The sequence below is a fragment of the Dermacentor silvarum genome, chromosome 11, assembly GCF_013339745.2.
Source record: "Dermacentor silvarum isolate Dsil-2018 chromosome 11, BIME_Dsil_1.4, whole genome shotgun sequence".
NCBI lineage: Eukaryota > Metazoa > Arthropoda > Arachnida > Ixodida > Ixodidae > Dermacentor > Dermacentor silvarum.
Window position 1 is genome coordinate 76579949 of NC_051164.1, and position 27256 is coordinate 76607204.

General features: G+C 43.8%; 1 protein-coding gene across 1 annotated transcript; it reads right to left on the minus strand.

The window, feature by feature from the left end:
* Positions 1-1420: 1420 nt before the first annotated feature.
* LOC119433878 (store-operated calcium entry-associated regulatory factor) lies at positions 1421-19624 on the minus strand. Its single transcript, XM_037701161.2, has 8 exons — positions 19273-19624; positions 17812-17990; positions 14640-14750; positions 12770-12822; positions 7990-8249; positions 4068-4173; positions 1794-1900; positions 1421-1546 (listed from the first exon to the last, which is right to left on the minus strand). Exons 1-8 carry the CDS (start codon positions 19361-19363, stop codon positions 1521-1523), a joined length of 933 nt encoding a protein of 310 aa, XP_037557089.1. The 5' UTR covers positions 19364-19624; the 3' UTR covers positions 1421-1520.
* Between the last annotated feature and the right edge of the window lie 7632 nt (positions 19625-27256).

The window sequence follows — 27256 nt, forward strand, 5'->3', positions numbered from 1 at the left end:
AAAACTGAATTAACAATCGTGGTGTCAGCGCGCACAAGCAAACATGAATAGATCACACTGAATGACTGCAGACAACGACTATCAAAACGCTGGCAGCAAGCGGTGCCGCCGCAGCGGGCGAAGGTTCGCGCGGTCTATCGCTTCAACGGAAACTGAGCGGCGAATGCACAGCGCATGCATTTTTGGCATTCTCATGCAGCCGCATCTTTTAACGCCTTTCGCACATTTTTGCAATTAATATTTCATTAAATTTCACGTAACGTTACTGCAGCTGTATAAGAGCCCAAATTCACAAACCTTAGTGAAAAATTTGAGAGTTGGTAGGTATGCACTGTGCCCCTTGTTGAAGCTTCAGCGTTTGTTGCAGCGCAGTATTGTGACACCATCCTGTATGCACTTGTCGATTGCCTGTTGCCTCCGAGATTTCAGTGCATAATCTACAGCAAAGCTGTTAATGGGAGTTTTGCAGCCGTTTCCGTGCAGCAGCCTGGCGGTGGCATTGTCAATATCATTCAGCAACACAACCTGCATCAGAGTCCCCAATTTTTTTGCTTTCAAACATAATTATCAGTGATTATAATATAAAATTTACCTTGCGTACACCTCACTTGAATAGGAACAGCTTTACTGTGCTATTTCTTTAGCCAGTAATCCATAATTTTTCTTCTTTCTGGGGTTTTACGTTCCAAAACCGATTATGAGGCATGCCGTAGCGGAGGGCTCCGGATTAATTTTGACCACCTGGGATTCTTTAACGTGCATTATATGACAAGCACACGGGCGTTTTTGCATTTCACCTCCATCGAATCCTTAATTTTTGTTTCTCACGTTATGTTTTAGCAGCTCCAAGTTGGATGACAGCTAGAAGTATGTACGATTGTGGGGGTTGAGAGCTGCCAGCCATGCAGCCTGTATAGGAGCAGGGTGGAGTGAGAACGCACTGGTGGCATTAGCAATGAATCACTAAGATCAGCCAGCAAACAGACACCTCGTACTTCTGAAGCGTGTGAGAACATGCTTATACAGCATCGCTATCTTTGATGAATAAGTTGCTCAGATTGGTGTATTACGTCTGTGAAGAGGTCTTTTTTTTTTCAGCTTTATCACCTTTATTATTATTTTTTTTTGCATGACAGACAAGACGCTTCAGACAAGATGACACAAGCCAGCGCAAACATTATGTACAACGTGCTATCATAGATCAAAACTGCACATGAAAATGTAAACGACAAATCGGCCAACTTTTGTTGTCTTTGTCCTGCACAAAGACCAAAAGTTGCCAAAAAAATAAAGTGATGTACAAGACTTCCCAACCTCAAGTCATTGGCACTGCGATTTCAGTAGGAAATACTACACCACTTCAAGGTGAAATAGTTTATGGCCAGCGCTCCCAGAAAAGAAATGCAAGAGCACACATTGGTACACAGAAAGGCAGCATAATTTTATTTTGATGACATGATTTAGGGTCACTCCAATGGTGAGATGATGTGCGGCAGGATTTTGGTTGGCCACTGATTTGATTACCTCCGTCGCGTGCCTCCGAAACCTGTGAATACAGAAATGCCAGTTGTCAAACCGTAGTTACTGTGGCTAAAATAATTAAAAGGTATGCTGAAAGAGGTCAGCGGAAATTGTTTAGATCTTGCACAACTGCTCTGAATGAAGACCGAGTACTACCTCTTGATGTGAATGCATTGCCCATCTGGACATAAACTAGACGTGACATTATTTGAGAATTTAAGAAGGGCTTTTCTATTTACTGCATTAGAGTTCAAAACAAACCATTCACTTACCACTGGACGAATGTGTACCACTTGACGTCGAGGGTCCACCAAATGATGAAGATGAGCCAAATGTGCCTTCTCTAGGGTAGCCATACGCAGTCCTGTAGCCTGCATTACTGCAAGAATTAAGTATGTTAGCTGGTTTAGTTGACAGAGGGACACCTTGATAAGAATGTACAAGAAACGAAATGCTGTGCAAGTGCACTTGTGGAAGCAAGTTTAGGCTGTACTTTTTTAGCAAGTGCATGTTTGGGCTAGCTGGTGGATCAACCTATCGCATGTTCATTTATCAGGGTTGTTTCTGATGTCCCTACTGACAGTGCACAGGACAAATGTTAATATACAGGGTGCGTGTCATGAGTCACCAACAAAGCACGTGTGATAATGTGAAAAAGACGACGATACCGGTCGGCAAAACTAAGAATGGACCCCGTGAGATGAAAAGCACGTGAAGCGCGAGAGAAAAAATGAAGAAAAAGGAGACGAAGGTGGAGATGAGCGGTCATTGCTGACGTCGGCATGGACTGGTATAGACGCATCGCCAGTTGCACTCTGGTGACGTGATCAGGATTCATCGGGGATCCGGACCGGAGAGGGGACATTCGTGAGTTGGCCGGCGACAGCTCCCGAGCCCTGAGTGCGTCGCCGTGGCTGTGCTCCGTGGCCTTGGTCCAGCCCCCATGCTGCCGTAACCGGCTGCCCATGCCATGGAAGCAATCGCCTGGCCACGTCAGCGGCACAACACCTGACAGGCGCAGACTCCGTCCTGTGCCATGCGGGTCTCAGCGAAGGACCGCGACCTTACCACTTGTAACGAATGTCGACACCCACGCCGCGTTGCAACCAAGCAGGCCAACGTCCTTCGCCCCACTGGGTCGAAGTCCGACACGAGTGGCGACGGTCAGAACGTTCGATTGCTCGTGACTTCTCGTTTAGTCGAACGGAGGAACAGTATATAGCCGAGGGCTAGTTTCTTTCTATGTATATAGCTAGTTTTTGGAGTGCCTCGTGTGTGTGTATAGGGTTTATATGGTGCGTTAGGGTAGTTTACTGTTAGTTTTTCTTTATTACAATTTTTTTAGATAGTTTTTTTTAGCATGTTTACACTGTGTGTCTGTCCATTTCTGGAACGCCGAAATTCGTGACAGTGAGGTATCTTTGCAGACATAATGATGACAATATTTCAGACAAATTCTACATTACAGCAGAACCTTGTTCATAAGTTTTGTGAAAACGCGTACGAACCGGGAAAACATACGATCCGATGCAACTAAAAAATTTGACAGATTTAACTGTAGTTGACATCTACGTAATGTGAATTCAGCATTGCTCGAATCAGTGCAGCATGAGACGCCGGCGCACGTCGAGCTGGTGGGGCTCCCGCGGCCCGAGACATGTTTTGTTATTTTGCCATAGCGTAGTGCTTTGTGACGGCGACGGGAAACCGAAATTACATTGAGCTGGCGGGTGACGCTGGATGCCGTCGGAGCCAAATGCGACGCTCACATCGCACCGCCTGCAGCTGGGAACGGCGGCGTGTTTGGGTTATCACCTATTAAATGTGTGCAGTGCACTTCCAACGACACTATGCCCCACGCGCTGGAAAACAGATAAGTGAAGATACTTATCGCAATAGAGTTGGCGGCGACAGCTGTGAAGGTGGCGTGCAGCGACCCAGGAGGAGATTCGCTGGCACCGAAATAAGAACTGAAGTGAATTGAATTCTGGGGGTTTACGTACCAAAACCGCGATTTCATTATGAGGCACGCCGTAGTGGAGGGACTCCGGATTAATTCTGACCACCAGGGGAACCTTAATGTGCCCCCAATGCATGGGACACGGGCGTTTTTGCATTTCGCCCCCATCGAACTGCGGCCGCCATGGCCGAGGTTTGATCCCGCGTCATTGTGCTTAGAAGCGCAACGCCAAAGCCACTAAGCAACCACGGCGGGTGGGCATAAGGGTATGAATGACTTTGAAAAGTACACATTGCTCTGAAATTTTGGCCAATAAAGGCAGATTAAGAGTATAATAAAGAAAGCGACTAAAACGTCTGAAGCCCCAATCGCAAAGCTCGGACAAATCCATGTACTACCTATCATTCCCACGTCGGCTGAATGATCGCAGTGCCAGAATTTCCTCCAAGTAATTATTGTAGGAAACTCTATGGTGTCCAGCACATTGGCATAAAATTATGTAAATTTCACATCAGTCTGTGACTGAAGAGGATATGAGCGTATTGAAAAAAAAAAAAAAAAAGAGCAAGCTCATCTCTTGACTTACTTTCTGTTTCCCATGAGATAACCCAGCAGGCCACCTGTGGCAGCCCCAGTCCAGAAACCACCTCCTCCTAAGCCACCACCTGGTGAGCCAGGAGCTGCGCCACAGCCTGAAAAATTTACATGTGTCACGCATAGCCAGCCTTCATGTGATATGGAGTGCAGAGCATTACAGTGCAACCATTATAAAACCATTATAAAAAGGAATCCCAGCCTAAATGACAAGGTTTAGGCCCTGAAGTGACAATCTGGATATGAAAAGCGCTATAGTTAACTTTGACCATCCTGGGTTCTTTAACATGAACACATGAACCGGAAGCAAGAGTAATGTTAGTAATTTACAAAAAAGAAAAGAAAAAAAAAAGCACAGTTCGCAGAGTACTTATACAACCAGCTAAATTATCATGAAGGAGCCATTAAAAAGGGTGCTTATTGCATGTTCCAAGTTCTCACAAATAGCAATAGCTTCTTACAAGTCAGTCCATCCTTTACGGTTCCACTCATTCATTTCTAGCCTTCCATATGCAGATTTCAATGCCAGGAATCAAGCCTGCAACCTTATGCCCACCAGCGGAATGCCATTGCCAATAAGCTGCCATAACAGATAAAGGAGCCAAGTATCAGTTGCACTAGAGAAAGAGGAAACAGACCAAAGGACGGGGAGTTGCAACCATACACAAGTCCCATTTGCTACTTTACACAGATAAAAAAAAAGAACAGAGAGAGAGAAAAAAAAATGCAAAAAAAAAAGCAGAGTACTAAGACTAACTGCATGCATATCCAAACTGCACACCACGTCTACACACGAGCACTACATTCAGTCAACTCCAGGAATTGAGCAACAGCTGTGCGGCTTTCTGAGCTAGTGACACACATGTGGCCACCATTTAAGCACCATCTTGATGAATGAGAATGTTCTCGAGTCCAGGTGATCGAACACAATCAGAAGTAGATGGCAACGATTGCTGTCATGACAGATGAGGGAGAAAGTCAGTAAAAATCCTCAAGTCGACGACTGTTGCACACACCAACACTAATGGTACACTGTAATGTGCAGGACAGGCCCTTTGGCTGCACCATAAAGATAGATAACATTTTGTTTATTGATGGTGCCACAAAGCACCACTTTTTACATTGCTCACGTCATTGTGCTCACAGTTGCCCCTTTCCGAGTTTTTGTGCGAGTGGATGCGGGTTAATTTTTTTTTTCTCTAGGTTGTCTAAGCGGTGTCAATAAAGTAAGATGGCAGTGCGTGTTCAGGAGAATGCTGCCTTAGACTAGTAGTCTGGCATAGTGCCGCACGAACATTCTGAGAAGTTTAGCTCAACGGGACCCAAATGCAAAATATAGTAGATTTTTGCTCACTACAGTATGATGCATGCCACAAACACGCAAGCACACCAGATGTCTATACATATCTGTGCATAGTATACATTTACTCATACAGTGTACGACTATGACATGTACAAAAATTCTGCCATGGTGGCTTAATGGCTTGCTGTACTGGTGCTGGGCATGGTGCCGCAGGTTCGACTCCCGGCTGCGGGAAACAGAGTGCACAAGATGCCTTTCTTAACAATGTTGTGTTTAGGTACTTTCTGAATGATCAATAGGAGATCGGAATGTTCTACTGCCCAACAGTGTTTATACTGTTACGAAATATTTAGTAAGCAGCTGCTGAAGTGTCACTTGCCACTGTGCACTGCTTCTACGCGGGTACAGGTACGTCGTATGAATAGCACATACAAAAAAAATTTAAATAAATAAAGTCACTTCAAGGGACCCTGAATTACCCCCTCAGGCTTGGCCAAATAACATAGTCCGTGGGTAGCATACGCTGTTGTGAACATCTCAGCCAAGTTCTGCTGTCGTATGCGGTCCGTGTAGCTCGCAAGTGGAGCACGAAGTCACCTTTCTCCCAAATGCTCTCGTTTCAAAAACCCCATGATCCTCGCTCTTTTCTGTGTGCGCATCTGCTATTAGTTGCTGCGGTCGGCTACACCACGGCCACCGCGAGGTGCCGCCACGAGTCCACTGGCTAAACACTGCAGCTCGCTGAGGACAACCACGTTTGGCTTGCGTTTAACACCAAAATCGGAAGTCCAAAATGAAATTTGAACTGCGCGCCACGGTTGGTGGAGCGTTGTGGAGCGGAGCGTTGTGGTGCCACCCCACTCCGCCGTAGCATTCGCAGTGCAAGGCATTGAAGGAGGTAGGGGAGCACAACGGAGGCCGTGTTTGATTGCCGATAACTCAGCTTCTGCTGAACGCATTGAAGTACTTTTTGCAGCAAAGTGATTCTGAAATAGCCTATTTTCACTTCAAATGTCTTTCTCCACTTCGATGGAAAGTGGTTCAGGGCCCAATTAAAGAATATTGGTTGGCGACTGTTTACACAGTCTCTTGAAATCAATTTTGCCCTAAACTGGATGCAAAAGGAAATTATTGGGTGTCAATCGTAAACAAGCTTTACAAATTGGACATTTTACAATAAAATCATAAAGGTTGGCAAGTATGCAAGGGCAAGCCATGTATACCAAGCATATACGAGTAAATTGGCCTGCCATAAAAGTAGTTAAGTCACTGGATGCATTTATACAAACTGCACAAGACGGTACAAAAGGTAAAAAACTGAACAAACGAGCTCATATTTACGACTGACTTTATTGAAAAAGCTATTAAAAAAAATATGGTGTACAGCCAGAATGTCTTGTCACCACCATGGTGACAAAGATAACAAAGTTACAAAGAAGGTGACACCACGGTGACAAAGGTAACAAAGACGCAAAGGAGGTGGCAGCACAGTCTGTCTGTACACTGTTTTTTTTTTTTTTTTTCCTTTCAATAAACTTGGTTGCAAGTCAGCACTTTTTTTTTTTTTCGCTTGGTTTGCCACGCGGCATAACATCATAATGGGGTTAAATATAAACATGCAGGCCCGTTTCATAGAGATACTGCAACAGCGACTTATAAAATGCGTTGTCCATAAACCATCTATCATAGTCTTCTACTTGATCACTCTTCAATTTCACGCCTTCGAGAACACTTTCTCGAATTGTCTTTGTACCAGGACACGTCCAAAGTAGACGGTGGGCATCCGCTGTAGACGCAGGAGCAGAGCACTTCGGACACTGGGCAATGTCTTTGTACGGTTGACCCCAAGCACAAGTGACGGCTGGTGCAAGGGTCGCCCCGGCCCGAAGTTTCCGGAGAGAGACTTCCTCCACCCAAGAAAGATTGTGGGGAAGGAAGCAGACATGCGCAGGGGAATGAGGGCACGCGTGTCACACCGGAGGATGTGATTTTCGGGCAAGCATTTGTTTGTTCTCTTTCTTGCCTTGTGTCTCGTTTTGTCGCGCAGTTTGTATCAGTGCATCCGTACCAGCTCACACAGCTATCAACCTTATTGACCCTCTAAGGACGAGACATATAAATAAATAAATATAAAAAAGAATTATTTTTAATCTAAATGTGCAAAATACATAGAGAATAAGCAATATGGGGGGCTACACGAGGCAGAAAACTGGAAGTAGGCTTCACCCCAAGGCATCTATGGCTTCATTTGGAACTTGTACAGACAGCTCTCTTCATATCATAGGTGTACACTGAATTTGCTTTACATTACGCGTGTGATACCAGTTCAGGCGGAGATCTTGTATCGGTCTGTCTCCCTTGATCATACTTTGAAATAATGTGAGTCGCGTGCCAAATTTCTTCTTCCTCGTCCTGTGTTTCTATTCTAATCCAGCAGAAGCCTCTTGCTGCCCGTTATTCAGAGTCATCCGATGACATTTAGCCATGAACTCTGTACTATGCCAAAATTCAGCACCAAAAAAAAAAAAAATTTATGGTGTGTTGCCTGTAGGCAACACTCATGCCTACAGGCAACCATAAAGCAACCATCCTCCATAAAGGGTTAACTCACCTGCACCCGTCTGATACGGGGGTCTGAAGCCTGGAGGTGGAGGCATGCCACCACCCCCACCGCCACCGCCAAAAAAGCCTCTTCTGGGTGTGCCTGGATAGTCGGGCGGCGGATCGTCGTCATAGCCTGGAGGGGCGTCGTTTAGCTGCTCCGGAGCAAGGCAGCTCTTGTAGATGACAAATATGATAAAAGCAGCCACGCCGAGGAAGAGGATTGTTTGGAAGGTCGAACCAGACTTGGAGCTGCCGGTGTAGGCTGAACTGAAAAGCAGAACAGCGATATTAAAGGTCAACTGCAAAGAAATTTCAACTTTAGCCAGATTTATTATAAATTAGCAGTATCGGAGTTCTTTGATACTTTTACTGGTCACTAAACTTCTCTGTCAGACTATTGGAGAGCTTCATATGCTGCCAACAGCGACCGCGCGTCGGCACCACCGGTTCAGAGGGGGCACTCAGCAAGCCGTGCAGCAGCTGGCTGGTGTGTTTGTGCGATTTTTGTAGTGGCTTAACGCACTTTTTGCCTTTTAGCATGTGCAGAGAAGCTCCAATGGTCCTCAGGAGCTTGAAGAACAATGTCAAACACCTGTTGTGTGCAGCAGTGTTGTTATGGCTACAGAAGGGCGGACGAAACAAGATTCCAACCTTCGTGAAATCAACTGCCAAGAGAAAACATCGCACAGACAATGCGATTGCCACAGCATCTGTCCTTGAACATATACTGAGTGTCGCGGTTAACGTTAGCCAAGCTGTTAAATTAAACGAAGAAAGAAAGGAAAAGAAAAACACGGTGCAAGATGAGATTATGGAAGCTACGGTGTTCGGTTGTCAGATTGTGTATATATTTTCTTCTTTTCACAGCTTGGCTAACGTTAGCTGTGACACGCTATATTTAGTTGTGCTTAAAGTGTGTTGAAATGTACTTCTGAAGTTGAAATGCATGATTGTCAGCCCTTGCCAGCCGTTCAAATAGAGTTTGAGGTTGTGTCCATCTCGTTCAACGAATGTTAGGCCTAGCTCAGCAGCATGTTCGTGCACCCACTACAGACAGACCTGAACTAAAAGATAAGCAATTAGAGAGAATGAACTGCTTTTGTAGTTCATTTCTGGCCAAAGCGATTTGAAGTGTTGTATGAAGCACACACAAGAAGCGAAAAGTGGCGACACTGCGCAGAGCCAACATCAGTACGTCACCGTTGTCGATCGAAGGCTGCCAGTCACACTTTCCGGCGCTTCTGTGATCGAAATGAGACTATGTATAGTGGTAGCCCTAGAACAAGATCACGCAAGCACCTCACTTTCCAAACGTTCCTTTGCGCTCTCGTGATTTGCCGGCACCACACTTTCGTTAGAGGTCATTAGCACGGCAAGGTAGGAGGCAAAGTGAACTTGAAGTGACATTGAACGTGACATTGAACTATGCCTACTCAGCGACGTAGGAGGCAAAGTGAACATTCAGAAAGCTAGATGCGTGCACAATCTCACAACTGTATGTGTTATTCATGACATATAAAGGAGTTTATAATATTCTTATGCGGACCAATTTGTTTGCCTCTTGTGCAAAACGGGCAACAAGTGACAGCCCCCAAAATAATGCAGTGTCTCGCTCAGTTATGAAGTTATACAGCAGGCATCAATGCTTTAAAAGGAAGCTATGTGCTCTTGAAGTGAGCGCTTATATGCAGCATAGTTTCCTTTAACAATACTTCATTGAGCACACTGCATGCACGATGAAGAGTGTGGGGATGCGCGACTCTCACGCGTCCCCTGATGTTGTTTTCCCTGCATGTCTCCTGTAGTCCGGCGTCTCCGCGTGGCTAAGCCCGGCGGTGGTCGTGGTGGTTGCGGCGCATTGCGGGAGATGGCACGAGTGTCGTGATGCTAACGCCTCCGAACGGTGGGGTGACTTGGGGGAGAAAGTTCGAGGGCGCTTCCTCTTTGGGTTGGGATCGGTGAGTGACGCGGACGTCCCGCGCGTGCGCCGATCCACGCTTCGCGAGACGTCTCGCGTGGCTCGGAGCAGGGCACCGGTATGGACGAACACGGATCGTCCTAACGCGCCACCGTTCGCATGACCGCACACGTGATCGCGTGACCGCACACGTGAATGACTAGGCGATGGTGTCACAGCATGGGGCAAACATATTTGCTCGCTATCGGGTCGCGGTGAGTCGGACTTCCTTGATTTGTCGCGCGCCCATGTGAATGTTCTATTGGTAGTAATTCAGCTAGTGTGTATTAGTGTATGAAAGGTGCAATAAATGCCCTTTTGATTGTTTGCACCACTGTGTTGTCGTTCCTTTGTCCCAAGAGCACATGTGAGACCCCACAAGAGTTAGTTAAAACCAGCTATCAATAACAGCCCCCCATTTCCCCGTAGCTGTGTTCAAAGGGGCCCATGAAGCCACTGGCCACTCATATCATGCAGCTCATCTCAGCTAGTGTGATGTGACGATGCTCATATTGGCAAATCAGCATGTTTTGTAATATTTTGTCATTACTTCATGTCAATGCTGCACGGTTTACACAGAGCTTGAACTGAACAACCAACTGTGGTCATAGGTGCTGGTGCAGACAAGTGCCACCGCTCAGATAAATCGGTATTCAAACACGGAAAGTTGCTCACGCCCTAACTGTTCCTTGCCACGAATATGCTAAATGTCTTGTTGAGAATGAGTTTTTAAATTTCAAGTAGTATGCGTAGACATCAGTGACTGAAATTCCACAACAGCCACATCTGCGCAGGAGGTTATCGTGTCTTACAGTGTGGTGTCAAAATGGTCCGACTTGTGTGCCGACACGGCCGTTGGCACAACACAGCTTGTCGGCCTAGTGCAGTGGGGCCTAAATCCATCTAAACTATTCTAAACCGTCAAAGTAAGCCGATGACACCGGTGATCGCAGTCTCCTCATCTGCAGTGGTGCCCCTAGCGGCAGCTGCTGTCACTATGGCAAACTTGGCCTGACGTTTCGCGACCAGTAGAAAAGTATTGTAGGACTCTGGTAGTATATATGACTGAAGCAATCTTGGCAAAGTCTCAGGGCTGGTAATGGTATAGTTTTCGTATCAGCTCGTACTTCAAACGTCAAACTTTGCATGGGGACTCCTCTATATCTACGCTATCTTAAGCTAGACCTTTTACGCAGTCGCAAAATTAAGTTGCAGTTCTACAAAAAGAATAAATAAATAAAAGTTTTGCAGCCAGTTTCAAATACTTAGAAATTAAATTATGGGGTTTTACATGCCAAAACCACAATCTGATTATGAGGCACGCCGTAGTGGGGGACTCTGGAATAATTTGAACCACCTGGGGTTCTTAAACATACACCTAAATCTTTTCGCCCCCATCGAAATGCTGCTGCCGTTGTTGGGATTCGATCCCGCGTCCTCATGCATACTTAGTAGCACAACACCATAGCCACTAAGCAACCACGGCGGGTCAGTTTCAAATACTGAGAAGGCAACTGTAGATAGCTGAAGTTTACACGCTTGACCACATGCTTTCTGGTTCTATGTTTGCTAGCATATTTGATACTTGCATGACTTATTCGCTGAAGCAAAAGGAGACCTGCAATGTTTAGCAACAGGATGCATGCATAGAGATACAATGCTGCACATTAATGGAATCTTTCATGAAACCTTTTCAAGTTGACTTTTTCCCGACTGTGTTTCAATACGCAGATTGTGTATTGTCACCCCATAAAAGCTTGCAAGCTGGAAGCATCAATTAGCTAATTACACTATATTCGCTAAAATCTGAGCACCATTTGCACTCAATGACAATCATTACTTCTTGGTCACAAAGTGGATGAGGAAAACATTTGATCAATCAACCAATAAATGAAACACTGGCATGGCGCTCTTTGGCCATACCTGGCCCTTGCGCCACTAAACCACATACATGCAACCAATAAATCAAGTGGGCAGTTCAGACAAAAAAAAAAAAAAAAAAAACGAACTTTTGTTTAAAGAACTTGTTTACAGACATTAGTTCCTTTGCTTCAGTGAAGCAATAGCCACCTGAAATTTCGTGATATTCAAGATATTAAAAGTGCTGTATGTTTGCCCATTACACGGTGCAGTGCGCATGCTGCAACATGTAGATGCTACATGTGACCTTGACTGCACAACTCTGGCAATTTAGGCCATGTAGGGCGAGTTCAGCCTCTGCCCACATGCAAACTTTGCCTGTTCCCTCAAGTAAGCGCACAGATGAACTTGGCTGGCGGTGGCGGTTAGCTGCTGTCTGATCATACAGAAACTTTGCCACTGTATTTACGGCCATCGGTCTAGCCAACTTGACTGATCACATATGATGTCTAGTGGTGCTAACACATTAGCAGCAATCTTCCCATGCCGGCTTGCTGCCTGCCAACATGCTGGTCTACAATGAATCTTCATTCCAGGCACAGTAACTGTAACCGGCGAAAAGCTAGAAATGTAGGAGAGAAACCTTAAAAAAAAAAATATAAAGCATGATGCATCTACTCTTTGCAAATGAAAGCTTCAAAAAATTGTTCCTTGGTTCTTCGACAATGAGCACACCACTGCCATGCACAATCTACATGAATGGGCACAATCAGCATGCATCAGGGCTAAGAAGACAGGTCGCCAAATGAATCTTACTCTAAAATGTCAGGTTGTTCTTGTGTGCCATGCAAGATTCACGGTATGCTAAGATCAGGGCCATGAGCAAATAGCAAACAGGCAAAAAAAAAAAAAAAAAAAAAACATGCAGTGAATAGTGCCTAATGACATGGTAATAAAAATGGAAACTTACTGTTCCCACGATGAGCCAGGACCATATCCAGTCCTCTCCAAGCGGTACTCTAACTGTGATAAGAAGGAAAAATAAAAGCACTTGAGTTCCATTTGATCCACTAAATCAACTACACCACCCTCATATTGAAAGGGGACTTGGTGAAAAGCCTGCTCCTAAGAACAAATACAAATATGTCTGTGTGCCTCACAATTCCTTAATACATAAAATTCACACACACAAAAGCAATCATGCTTCCTCAGTAAAGTAATCTTACATTAACAAAACTGGAAAAAAAAAAAAAGCTCAGGTTGTCGCTATTCGCAAGTATGGTGCTTCTCCACAAAGGTAAATCTGGTGACATCAATGGATCCCCATTTTGCCACCAGTATTTTAGCCTTTGCGTCTTTTCTCGCTTAATAAGTCTCTTTCCAGAAAGAGTGCTCTCTTTTTTCAGTTTACTGTAGAAGAATAATTTACTAATACAGCTCAACAAATTTTTATTTTCAGGGCGCCTTTAAAGACCAGTTAGGCTCCATCACCTTACTTGTATAAAAAGAGGTTAATGAGAGGGCAGGTATTTTTTACTCTCAGGTAGCAGGAGATGGACTAAAAAACATATGTACAAGCTATCAGAAAAATTAAGTTACCACCAAGTACCAGGCATCTGAGTAGAATACTAAGTGCTGAAAAAAGTAACTTGTTACTTGGAAGTTCCTTTCAAATTACTTGTAAATCAAATGTACCTAGAGAATGGTATACTTGCCCTAAATATATATAATTTGTTAAAGTTCTAATTACACAGATATTTTTTACGGGCAAACTGTCATTCAAAATCATTGGCAAGAGAGATGGTAGCTAGTTCTTATGGATGCATAGAGTCGAGGCTTAAAGGTTACAACTGCAGTTGCACTGTTGCTGTGAAGGGCTTGAAAGTAAACTTTCAAAAATTTTGCAGTAGTTAATGTGCTTGCAAGGTCTTTGCAAACATCAGAGTATACAGTGAAAATTTCTTAAAACAACTCTTGAAAAATGGACTTGATTACACTGCACTGAATGTATCCGTGCTTCTTTCTCCATCTGGACCCCTCCCACCTTAGCTGACGGATAGTGGCAGTCACCCGCAAGGTAGAAAGTTAGTGGGGTCAACAGGCTTTTGCCTTAGTGGTTCACCAATCTTTCTCTGTGCCTTCTTAATGCATTATTACAAAATACAGGGCATTACTAGTCAGAGTTGAACACATTTCATGGTGTTTTATTTGCAAGCACGCAGTTTGAAATATCCAGAATTAACATACGCATCCGAACGGTGTAAACTTCAGCGGTGTGAAGCAATACAGCACTGTTGGAAGCAATACGGCCAGGAAAGCATCACTGTATCTCACATTGTGCTATAGACAGTACAGAGTTATCAGATCAAGATCTAGGGCATTGCGAGATTGTATCTGCGTGCAGCAGCACAATGGGTGTAGAAATAAACGAGTGTAAATGGGGTGTAGTGAAATACACACTGAGCCCCTGCTGTTAACTTAATGACAAGGGAACAAGGGTGCAGAAGGGGATTACTTATTACAGATAAGCACGTCTTGCTAAATCTAAGAGGGGTGAAAAGAGGGTAGAAAAGGGTTTCGCATATACACAGACATAAGCATCCATACACAAGGGAATGAAAGGGTACCCTCCTTACATGTAACACTTTATGCAAAAATAGGCAATGGGGTTGCAAAAGGGGTTGTGATTATGAACCCAGTGAAGTAAATGACCAGGATTTTTTTTTTCTGTCCCAGCAGTTCACAAATGCAGACGCACAAAAAAGGTGACGTGATGCGCAAAATGGTTGATGACTGGGAGGCTCCATAATCAAATTAGCAAAATGGGGAAGATCTCTTACACCACACGATCCTGCCAAGATATAGTCGTCATCGGCATAATCGTAGCCTTCACATGTCACTTCAACTGCTCCAAACTTTTGAGACTGGCTCATGTCAGCCTTGCACTCCCACTGAAAAAAACAGAAAGAAACAGTTGGAAAAAAAGGAACTCGTAAACATCTGGGTCATGTCACACCAAGTAATTCAGCAATTTTTTTTCCCCCTGTTTTTTAACTGTAACTGACTTGACTGTGATCTGGGAATGCCTGTATTGCAGTTCGTTTCTTGGGATATATTTACTCTCACAAGATTTTGCATGACTGGCACCAGCTATATTGGTGCCTACAGGCGAAGCACGCAGTCTTGGCACAAGGCTAGGAATGCTGTCACTTGTAGATGCCAACTTGTACAGTCCTAGCCGTACAATATCTTGTGAAAGTGATTGTATTACAGAGTGTGAACAACAACCGAGAATATTGCCCCTGTACAGTCATGAGCAGTTGAGAGGGAAGACTGAATTAATTTTCAAGTAACGATTACTTGTAATCTGGGAATTAGAAACTAAGATGCTAATATGTTACACGTACATTTCTCAATGTGCTTTTGGTCTCAGGAACATTTTTACGTGGGATGTGTGTGTTTAGATACTACAGCCTTTTGAAAAAAAAAAAAAATTGCACATTCCATTTACGCTGACTGAAAAGGTGCATGCTGGTAGCTGCACAACAGCAGACTGTCCCCTCCCCTCCATTTTATTTTAGCCCTCCCCATTGAAATGACTCACACAAGTATTGCACTGGGCTCATTCTGAAGGCCGTGCCATGGCCAAAATGTTAAACCATTAAACATGCAATTTTTTAAGTGTGCCCCTTCGTTTCTTCAACTACCTATGCACCGGACCTACAGTACATTTTATTGAATTATATATGTATATATATATATATATATATATATATATATATAAATTCAAGAAAGTTCAAGAAAAAGAAATATATATAGCCCCCTAAAAATTTGTGCTCTATTTCAAGTAGCAATTTCTCCCCTTGAAGAATAATTGTAGCATAACTGGGACAACACATCTTTGTAGTGAAAATAAAACACATATAACTGTATTGGTGTCAAACTTGAAAGCATTTTTATCAGCCCACTTGCACAACTTGTTCACTGAAATCTGAGCCCGACTTTTATACATAGCAAGGTTGTAAGACCTAAACCCTATCTGGACCTATCTGGATGCGATTACCATAAAGTAAAACGTAATGAATGATATTCTTGTCTGTAGACAATTAACTCTGAAAATAAAATGGGTGCAGCTAAGCACACCTTCCTTGGGAACACCACTTTTCTGAACAAAGCTTCTTGAAAGTATATCTCCAACCTGCACACAGAATGTGTAATGAATGCGTTAATTTTCTATCAGCCACAATATAAATATGCGACTGCTTACATGGATGATGCTAACATTCTGTATAATGTTCCATAACAGTCTGGTTAATTTACACAAATGGGGGCCAATCAGCTGTCACTAGCTTCCATCGAGAAAATCTATGGCAGAGAGTTTTACTGGTGAATTCTGCAAGAAGATGATGCAAAAGTGGTCACTTTCATGTGAGGATTACCAATAAATGTCTAGTTTAAAGAAATACAAGAGTGATAAGAGTAGTTTAATTGAACTACCCTCATCATCCTTGTATTTCTTTAACTAGACATTTAGGTAGCTACATGGGCTTGTTGGTACAGCATCTGCGTGTTTGTAGTGCCTTTCCATGTCCCTGCCGTTCTGCCTGCGCTACAACAAAGTAAAAAGAGTGTTGAGGAACACATGGCAAAGGTCGACTGACGAAATTGACACCAACAATGATGCTTTAATGTCCGTTCCTACCAGGTCACCTCCATGCTTGTTGAATTACTAACTGGCAAAAGAAGGCTGTCCTATTGGTCTAATACCTTGGTGGGGTTTAATGCACTAGAAGAGAACAGGATGCAAGAGATGCCATAGTAGTGAGCGTTATATTAATTTCAAACACCAGATGTTCTTTAACGTGCACCTAGACTTCAATACATTATGTAAACCTTACTACAGCATTTCTAACAACAGTATATTAAAAAATTTTGATCAGATGCATGGAAACATCTCTACCAGACTTGTAGGTGACAAATTATGTCCAATTAATTGAATGTTTGGTAGTTTTGTAATTTATCAATTACTTTTATAGTTGGTAACACTCACTGTAATTCAATTACTTTTTTCAGTAACCAATTACCCAAAACTAGTTACTTTTATTCTCGCGACAAGCTGTAACAGGCAATACGGTTTTGAGCACTTAAATTTGGTGAGAACTACAGTAGAATGGTTGTGGTCATGCCATGCTGCATTCTCATGGATGCACATGTTCAGGGAGGTCAAACCCCAAACTTGAGCGCACAGTATCTGTGTCCTCATCTTAGCACTCCACCATATGACCACTTCGGACGCTGACACCGAAATATCACCTACGGACAATTTTTTTCATCGTTTCATTGGCCCAACCAAGAGTGCCTTCTCCGAGCCCCAGGAGCAATAAAGTACTGTGTTTTTACAGAGGACCCTGACACAAGCATAGCGGGATTGAGTAACCACGATCTTGCGTGCAAGCATGTGGTTATGTTGCAACAGCACCGTACCTTTCAGCACACATATGACGAGTTTTCAGTGTCACTACTGACGTCTACACAAGATGGTGAGGTAAGACGAGAACACTTGGGCACAGTGCAGAAGACGACCCCAAAATTTTTTGAATTATTAACAAAGATAAACAAAGTCTGCAGGGCAGCAAAGATCACACTAAAGAAGCCAGGCCAGCTCGTTCTGTTTACTGCATCTATGCAATGTTAATAAAATTTGAAGGAAAGTGACATAAATGTAATTGGTTTGCTTTATAGTAACTGCTCAATTACTTTCATGGGGCAGTAACTAACTGATCACTAATCTATTAGGTATATTCTTGAATTAAGCATAACTGTAATCAGTTACTTTCTTTCTGTAAAGTTTGTACAAGTGTGATCTGTACCAGCTCAAGGTACTTTCCACTCACTGCCACAATTTTGAGGTGTTCTTAAAATCCATAACCAGGAAAGGCCATGTAAAAGGAGTTATAAAAATGCTTTTGTATTGCAAGAAGAGAGGGACAGAGGAATAAGAGAAGTCATCACCTGAGTGCTGTAGCCATCACTCCCTCGGTTGTAACACTGAACCACAGCAGGTGGGTTTTGGCAACCCGCACTGCCGCCGAGGCACTTTAGCTGAGGCACAGGGCTTGACCTGCGGCCTGTTGTGTACTGGCCGTCCCGAAGTGTGAGCACTTCAACGTCCTTAAGTTTCACTTTCTTCGCTGTGAAGCATCAGCAAAAAAAAAAAAAGAGATGGCACATTTTTCAAAATGAAGCAAGGTGTTTTAAAAACGGCTCTAAACAACGCAAGAATGGGCTATCACACAAAACAGTCAAAAGGTCTTTTTGTCAGAAGCCCAGAGCTCATCATCTCTCCATTATTTCTGACGTACCCGACAGCACACTGTCTCAACGCAATGACAAGCTGTTTTTAAATTGTGAGCGTGGCGTCCAGAAACGATGACGCACTATGTGTCAAGCAGCTTTGGAAGCCTAACAATGAAAACATCCTAGCCTTAGATTCGCAAATGGATAGCCCGTTTGAACTGAACAAGTCCTGTTTGAGCAAAGACAGGTTGTTTTAATTTTTCAAGCAACAGCTGTTACAGGAAACTGAAAAAATGTGTGTCACACGTCTGGTACAAACGGGATGTGGATTGACTGTGGTTGCTCGATCTAGATGGATGTGAAGCAGCACAGGTTAATCGTGACAAGAAATACAGAGCCGGATAATGCAATATAACATACTCCTTACGTAATGCCCCAAATGTACTACAATGCACGTGTAATTACGGAAAACAAATGGAGCATTCAACAAATGTGACAATTATTTGCATGTGTGGCGTGGATATGCTATTACTAAGGCACGCCACTTGCGTGAAACCAATGAATGAACATGCAACGTTTCTTCTCCCAGACCAGAGAGAGAGCTCTACTTGCACAACTGCGAGGTGTGATCCGTGTCCTGCCACTTTTAGTACGTGGTACATTTAACCAGCGACATTTTATAACTATCTCTCTCTCTTTATTTTTCTTTTATTTACAGTTGTGCAACTTCCAACGCTAGTAGTGGCGTGCGTTAAGTTACGATCGAGGGACTTCTAGAAAGTTCTATGCCCCAAAGGTGCGTCACACGCCGTGCGTAACAAATATTCGCGTATCTGTAGAGTAAACATATCCTAAACACTACATTACAACTAAACCGTCGTTAAAAACATAAAGCAAGAAAACGAAATCGGAGATATATGAGAGACGGAAGCTCAGAATAGGAACGCGGCGTTTGGTTTTGCAAGACCACGACTTCCTCTTTCGTCGCAGCGGTGGATCAGCTATGACGCATATTAGTAACTAACACAAATTAGAGAATATTGTACTCGCGCTCGAGCGTAATAGCTAGGTTTTTAATGAATGAAGCAAGCATCGGCCCTTTCAAAACTTCGAGGCAAGCCGGCCGCTACTGCGGTCTTCGGGGTTTGCGATGGATGCAAATATTTAAAAACTCACCTCCCCAAGAGTTCGCTGGGTCGATAAGTAGTAAAATGACTATCAGTGAGAAAGCTAGCGGCGTACACACGCTGAAAGTCCGAGGTGACATCGCTCCGACGATTGAACAGACGTTGCAAGGCGAATTTCAGAGTAAACTGCGGCACATCACACAGCACGAAGCTCTAGGCTTCCAACGAGATTTACTGAAAATAAAGAACGTGCATCGCAGATATGCAATCGCTGCCGCTAAACACCACAACGGCTACAACAGCGCTGCGCGAGCGATACGGACATAACATACACGTATCATACGGTGCATTCTAGGCACAGCACCAATCACCACCGGTCGAAAGTCCGAAACTGCCCGGAATGATAACGTGTCCTTTGTTTTGATTCGCCTTTATGTACGTCACAATGACGTAAATGAACACGCGATAATCAAGAGAAACAAATTCCTGTTTCTACGGTGTTTAAAAAAAGAGATAGAGAGAGATTACACAATAAGCTTTAAAAGTTTCAAAGCATTTAAAAGGATAATTTATAAAGCTGCTTCGCAAAACAGCCTCCGAGGTTGCCGTTGCAGCTAATTTGCTAACCGCGGTAAATTTGAACGACGAAGCTGGCGTGTACTTATCAACCTCTAGGAAAATGTAACGCGTGCAACAATCGTACTACTGTCGACGTTTAGCAACTGGCTGATAATTTTTGTAAAACTTTTTAGTGGGTTGGTTGCAATGGCGTTTCAAGGAAGTTTTTTTTTTTTTTTTTTTTTTTTTTTTTTTTTTTTTTTTAATTTGTGTGTGTGCCCGATATGTTGACTTGGAAATAGAAGTTTGTATGGTGTTCTGTGGAAATAGGGGGTGGCGTGGCAAAAACCGAGGCTCCTTTTCTCCTATGCAAACTTCTTCATTGTTTATTTTGATGCGCGAGCAGCGAAACGGCACTCAACTTCCCATTGGCTGCGATGCACGTCACCAGCGCGCTCGCTGGCTCGGGTACAGCTGCCGGTGCCATAGCGCGCCAGCTGTTGCGTGAAGGGAGAGGGCATCGCCGCGACGCCACGTCACCCTCGCTCTCGAAAACCTGTGTTACCCGCGCGTTCCTTGGCCGCCCAACCTCTCGCCTGCTTTCTAACTGCGCCTCGGTAAGGCCAAATCAAGGCCGGTATTTTGTAGCGATGCGTTATGCTTTATTCTATAGTAGTCTTACGGCCGGCTGATCCCGTTGATAACGTGAGCGGACCGTCGCTATGACCAATGACCAAGCGCAAAAAGCATGAGAAGGCATTAGCATCGGAAAGGCATCGCTACAAAATACCGGCCCAAAACGCGCCAAGCTTCTCAAGGCACTCGCTTGCCCGCGAGGAGTTCATGACTCAAAGGACCGCTCAGGGGGTTCAATTGGACGTTAATGCTTTCGCATTCACACTCGTAAGTGCTTATGTGTCCTCAGATTTTGAATTTTTGATATTGTGAAAATTATTCTAATAATTTGTATAGGGGGAATGTGAGGATCGGACCTCAGTGGCGTACATGAGAGCCGGAGAGGGAATTGCCGCCCCACAACCCCGGAGCTCGTGACACTTTTGCCACGTATTTGTTACATTAGTGGAGAAGCCAGCTTCGACAAGCAGGGCAATGGCCTCAGGAATTAGAGGAAGACAGCTAGAGAGAAAGAGAAAATAGACGTTCATAAAATTTTCTGCTATTGTGGTCGGATGCACCTATTTTAGGGCTACAATGGCCGCCGCCACATTGTGGGCTCGCCGAATGAGCTCCAGTAGGGCCCGAGGTTCACCACAGTGCACAACGGCTCCCTGCCTTGGGATAAATTGGGATGGGGGAGGTCGGGGAGGAGTGGCGTAGAAACAATAGGTCTGAATAAGAATGGGTTTGGGATCTCAAGGAAACAGGGGACTCTTCCAATAGGTATACAGATCTAAGTTGTGGCTTGTATATGAAACGGCTCAGCGTATCTGATCGCGTGTGGGATATGTTGCAGGACTCAGCGTCTGTGTTGGCCGTCTCACTGTGCCGGTCCGCCCAGTGGCCGAGTGAGTTTTCATGCAGTGCTAGCGTACGGCAGTGCGGCAGGGCCAGAACCTTTAGCCAAGGCTGTACTTCACCCATGCACATTTAACTTCGCATGTACATTAGCCATACTATGTTCCTCCATTCACCCAATTTGACATCTTGGTGGCTTATAGCTTTCACACGAAGGTGAGTCAAATTCTACGCTGTAAGTGAACTTTGAACTTTGCCTGCACATCGCCCATAGCTTTTCTCCTATATTCACGAAATATAAACAAGGTGACTCGTTTAATTCATCGAGGATACCACAGGCATCTTGCATAACGCCTGAAAATAGGTAGAAAATGACAGTCGAGTAATTATTTGTGAAGCTTCTAGTTATTCAAGAAGCATTAACATTTCACCGCACATTGTGTATAGCACGTCCCCAATTTTTAGCTAATATGAACACAGTGTGACATAGAGTTCTCTCGGGGCATTGGTAAACATAACGGATGACAACAGCATAATTTATTCGAGCACTAGAAGGATATTTGTTTACAAAGGCTGCAATATTGGGCATCCACATTTAAACTCACATGCGTATTCGATATCATGTTCCTTCCCTTTTCAACAAATTTAATCTCGGGGACAGTTATATAGTTACTATAAATAATGGCAGGATAAATTCTGCACCATTTCTGAAGCACACATATAACGTTCCAGAGCACTTGCATACGTAATTTAGTGGAAAGGCCGCAATGTACCCACACAATGAAAACTGCCTACACATACCCCCCCCCCCCCTCTTATTTTCACCAAATACATAACAAGCTCCTCATTTAGTTTGCCGAGGTCATTGGGGAAACCTGTCCTGCCTCATGAAATGCAGAAAATAGGCAGAAAGCGAGTATTCAGTGATTACGTGTAATTAAGCCAGGAACAGGTAAACTTTTTCCACACATCGCACCTAACATGGCCCCCATTTCCCTCGTTGTGAACTTGGTGTCATTCACAATTACGCTAAGGCACTGTGAAACAGCAAATAATGGCCTACTCAAGCTCTTTAGAGCACTTGCTGAAGCAATTTTTACAAACACTATAATTTAACAACACAGATTCAACTTTGCGTGCTCATTGGCCATAATGTCCCCTCCATTTTCACTGAATTCACTTTACAGTTATCTGAGGACAGCAGGCTAAGTTCTGCGGTGTTCATAAAACACACGTACCTACATAACACGCTACAGATCACCTGAAGATGTAATTTACTCTAAAAGCTGTAATTAACCCACATACCCTGTACTTTGCCTACACATTATCCATAACATTCCCCTTACTTATAAAAAATATAAACAAGGTAACTCGCCTAATTCACCAAAGAAACCGGGGAAACAGCTAGACTACGGACCTCCTTTATTAGGCATGAAAATAGGAAGCAAACGAGGGTTGTGTATTTGTTTCTAAAGCTCATAATTAAGCCAGAAATGCCACAGTTTTGCCACACATTACACTTAACATGCCTCCTGTTTACATCAGATGTAAACTTGGTGCGACGTAGAGTTCTACCGGGACACTGGAAGACATAGCTGTATGATAACGGCCATTGAAACTTTGACCACACATCATATGTGCCCCCTGATCCCTAAGAAAGTAAAGTTTGTGGCATGTTGAGTTCTATCAGGACACTGGGTGAAATTCCTGCATGGTTCGAAAAATATGCTTGTAAAGCTTTCGGTACACGTCACCTATAACATAACCCCATCCTCTGCAAATGTAGAATTGGTACCACCTCTGTTTTTTTTTTCAGGGCAGCAGGGGAAACTTTGCGAGCGTTCTAATAACATGTCTAAGCAGGCAAAAAAAAAAAAGAGAAAAAGAAAGAAAAAAAATGAACTTTAAGCGATTCTTAGTGTTCAGCTCTTAATTAACCAAGACAATCTAAATATTTTCTGTGCATCACAGCTAAGATTACCCTCAGTCCCTCTAAATATAGCTTGGTTACAGGCAGCGCACTTAAAAAAAAAAAAAAAAACACTGCACACAAGAAATGAAGCACCGAAGCAATTATGCTGCTTTGTACGTGCAAACCCAGTAAAAAAAAAAAAAAAAAACAATTGACTCCTATTAGCTTTTCCAATAGGAATCAACTGGGACCAATAGGAACCAATTGGAAAATGCTTACTTCCAACTGGTTACGATTGGATCAGATGAGAAACCAATTGGGGTTGCCAAATGAAATGAACTGGACCCAATTTGAATCGATTGGAAAATCCTTAGTTCCAACTGGTTATGATTGAGTCAAAGTGAAACCAATTAAGTCCGATTGGACTTGCCAATTGGAATCAACTGGGCCCATTGGGAAATCCTTACCTCCAATTGGCTACTATTGAGTCAGGGATGGAACCAATTGAGTCCAATTAGACTTGCCAGTTTGAACCAGCTAGGCCCACCTTACATTCCCAACTGAGCCTAATTGGACTACCAATAGGAATAAACTAGCTAGAACGTAACCAACTGGGAAATCATACTTTCAGTTTATGAACCCATTCAAGGAAACTGGAATGAGTTATAGCTATATATGCATGCAGTACTAAGGCTATAGCAAACCTGTTTCTGACGGCTGGAATCCTATTTAGGTTTGCTTTGTGGTGTATTTATGTGTATTGGTATTGCCCACTGGTGCAATTGGCGATTCCAACCAATTGGCACCCATTGAGTACAATATGTCACTCCAAGAAAAACCAATTGATTACGTTCCAGTTGGTTCAATTGGTCCAGTTATGTACTAATTTGCAATTGGAAATTTTCCAGTTGGTACCAATTGGAAATTTCCCAATTGGAGTCAATTGCTTTTTTAGATGCGAAGCAGCTTATGGTCGGGGCTATGTCACTCTCTCCCTCCCTCCATCCATCCGCCGTGCGGCATCCACACCCGCACTGCGCATGCGCATCCTCCTCCCCCTCCTCTCCTCTTGGCATTCCTCCTCTCCAACACTCCTCTCCTCTCCAGATTGCGCAACGAAATGGCAACACCTGCGGCTCCGCGCGCGATAATGCGAAGCAGCTTAGGTTAGAGGCGCGAAGGTAGGCGCTGCATACTTCGCTGAGGGGCGCCACTATAGTAAAAAGTTTGGTAGTTACCATGAAACCAAACAGTAAATATAATGGTAGCTACGCACCTCAACCTAACGGAAACGATGAACTGAAAACTAATGGGAACTTGAGTCGACCCCATGGCTGCTTTGCATAGTACTCAGGGTTCCCCTACGAGAAGATGGTGTAATTTTTTTGACTGGGAACTGAGTCATGAATTACCCATAGTACTCAGGGTTCCCCTACGGGAAGATGGTGTAAATTTTTTGACTGGGAACTGAGTCATGAATTACCATCTACCCCATCAGTACGCCGTTAGGCTCTAAATATAAACTTGTTAATTATCTATATTTCTCTGAGGACGCCGTTGAAAGATCACATTTTCATGCAGATAACATGCAGATAACATTTTCGAACACGTCTAGTTGCACTACCAGCTTCACTGTAAAAGCTTGCAGAACAATGCATGTTGGCATAAGCAATGTGAATTAACATTTAGCAACATATTCTCCAGGTAGAACCATTGGAAATAAAGGTTAGTTTGCTAAATTCCTCTTTAATGCGCTTTTCCATCTATTAGTGGCATTCACAGAAATTAGGTGCAAATCAGTGGTGGGAATGCCCTTTAGTGTTTTGGAGCAGCCATTGGAGCAGGCAAAATCTATTTTCGGAGCACTTACTGCTGTGCTTGGAGCAGGTCTAAGGCTTCCACAAAAGTGCGCGTAGAAAAACAAAATATATTTTGGTGTTCTCTTGAGTTTACATAACCACTTCTTTATAAAAACTAGGAGCAATTAAAATAAGCGATTCACAGCTGCATGCCACGATTGCAGCAGCAAGCATACATTAACGACGACATGAATGGCAGCACTCTGCGAAACTGCCCAGGAACATTAAAAGGATGCCATAAAGAGAAACATTCTTCAATTTCATGGTAATAAGTAGATTATTAGAAGAGTAAATGAAGGTCACAGTACCCCTTAATAAATTTCATGCCGAATCACCAGCACTAGTGTGGTGTCACGGATTTCAAAGTACTCTCGCATTTGGGCAGTTGTGGACTTGTAAAAGCTCTTGAAGTTCACAGTAGCCTTCCACTCTTCCATTACGGAATGTAGTACAACTCCACTGATGAACAGTTAGTTACCTAGGCGCGAGCAGTCGCTATCAAAATCAATGACGTCACAGTGAGCTGGGGCGAGAACTCCAAGGCGGAGTTCACCACCCGTATTTAATTTTTTTTCGTCTCTTCTGGCTTACCAAGGCTCTTTCCACAGTAAGAGGGGCTGTTTTCGTCTTGGATCATGTTTCCATGGAGATCTGTCAGTAGCCTCTCGCCAGGTCCAGCTTTGAATAAAACTCCTTTCCTGCAACTTTCGCGAACATAACATCAATCCTTGGTATCATCTCAGTGTCCACTTTTAGTAAGTTGTTCAAACGTTTGAAATCCACGCAGACTCTGTTTGAATCATCGGCCTTCTTGACCACGACTAAGGGTGCGTTGTATGCCGAGTTAGTCCTTTCTATTATTCCCTGACGCAGCATTTCGTCCACTTCTTTCTCTATCCATTCTTGCACCGCCAGCGGTAGAGGGTACTGCTTCACATGTACTGGTTCCTCAGTCGTGCATAGCAGCTTGCATTCTACTAATTCTGTACTTCCTGGAAGGTCTGAAAACAAATTGCGCTGTACTTGTACAGTAGAACCTTCAATTCCGCATCCTGTTTTTCCGAAAAGGATGGGTTAATTACAACGTTTTCTACACGGATACTCTATTTGGAGTTGTACATAGGCATTTCTACCACATCAGTTTCGTCAGTCACGACTATGCAGGCTATGGTGGAATCTTCTTTTGTCTCTCTTCATACTTTTGTTAACATGTTTATGCGAAACACCTTCTTGTGATTCTGTATGAGGAGTTCATAATTTGCATCATTCTTCTTTTGAGTCGCAAGAAAAGATCCCTTCCACTGCATCAGTAGCTTGTTGCTATCACTGGGAAGGAGGGCCAGAGCCTTGTCTCCTGGCATCAGGCCTCGGTTCTGTCCTCCAGTCGTTGTACCTCTTGCGTGGGTGTTTTGCTTGCTTCAAATTCTGGTGCACCACTACATGTTTCTTCTAATCTTTCCCTCAACTCCAATACATACCTATGTGTATGTGGTCCTTCAGCTCCCTCCCGATTTCTTCATTTACCCATAATTCCTTGAGAATTGCCAGTGGTCTTCTCTCTGTTCGTCCATACATCTCAAATCCCAGGTGAAAACTTGCAACTGGTATTTAACTGGCATGCAACTGGTTCCAGTTTAATTGGTTTAAGGAACACATTCCCACTTGGTAACTGGGACCAGCTGGGAACACATTCCCAGTTGGTGACTGGGACCAGTTAGTAACTCTGACCATTGGCAACTGGGACCAGTTCCTAACTGGTCCCAGTTGCCAGCTGGTCCAAGTCCCAAAACCAGTCCCTGTCTGTGCCTAGAATGTCCATGTACTCCAGCTAGCTCAAATAATCTTGAACTGCTCGCTAAGTAGATGGCAAGCGACAGCATGGTGCTTGTTGCAAACAGAAACATATCCGAATCCGGTGGCCTATCACCATTACTATCTAGAACTTTACACAGATAGATGCAGATTCTGTCAAGAAAGGGCGGTCTTACAACATATGGTTTGGGCTTGTCCTGGGACACCCACACAGAATAAAACACACAAGACCAGAGAGCAGTGGGAGACCGCGCTGCTCAGCTCTGCACCGGAAGACCAACTTAAGGCAATTAATCCAGCAGGCCGAAGATGCCGCCAGAGCCCAAAGGCTCGAGGCCGTCATCTAGGTAGGTCTCACAAATCTGCTGTACAAAAATAAAGTTTATTCCTCCTCCTTGTGGATAATGATCATCCTA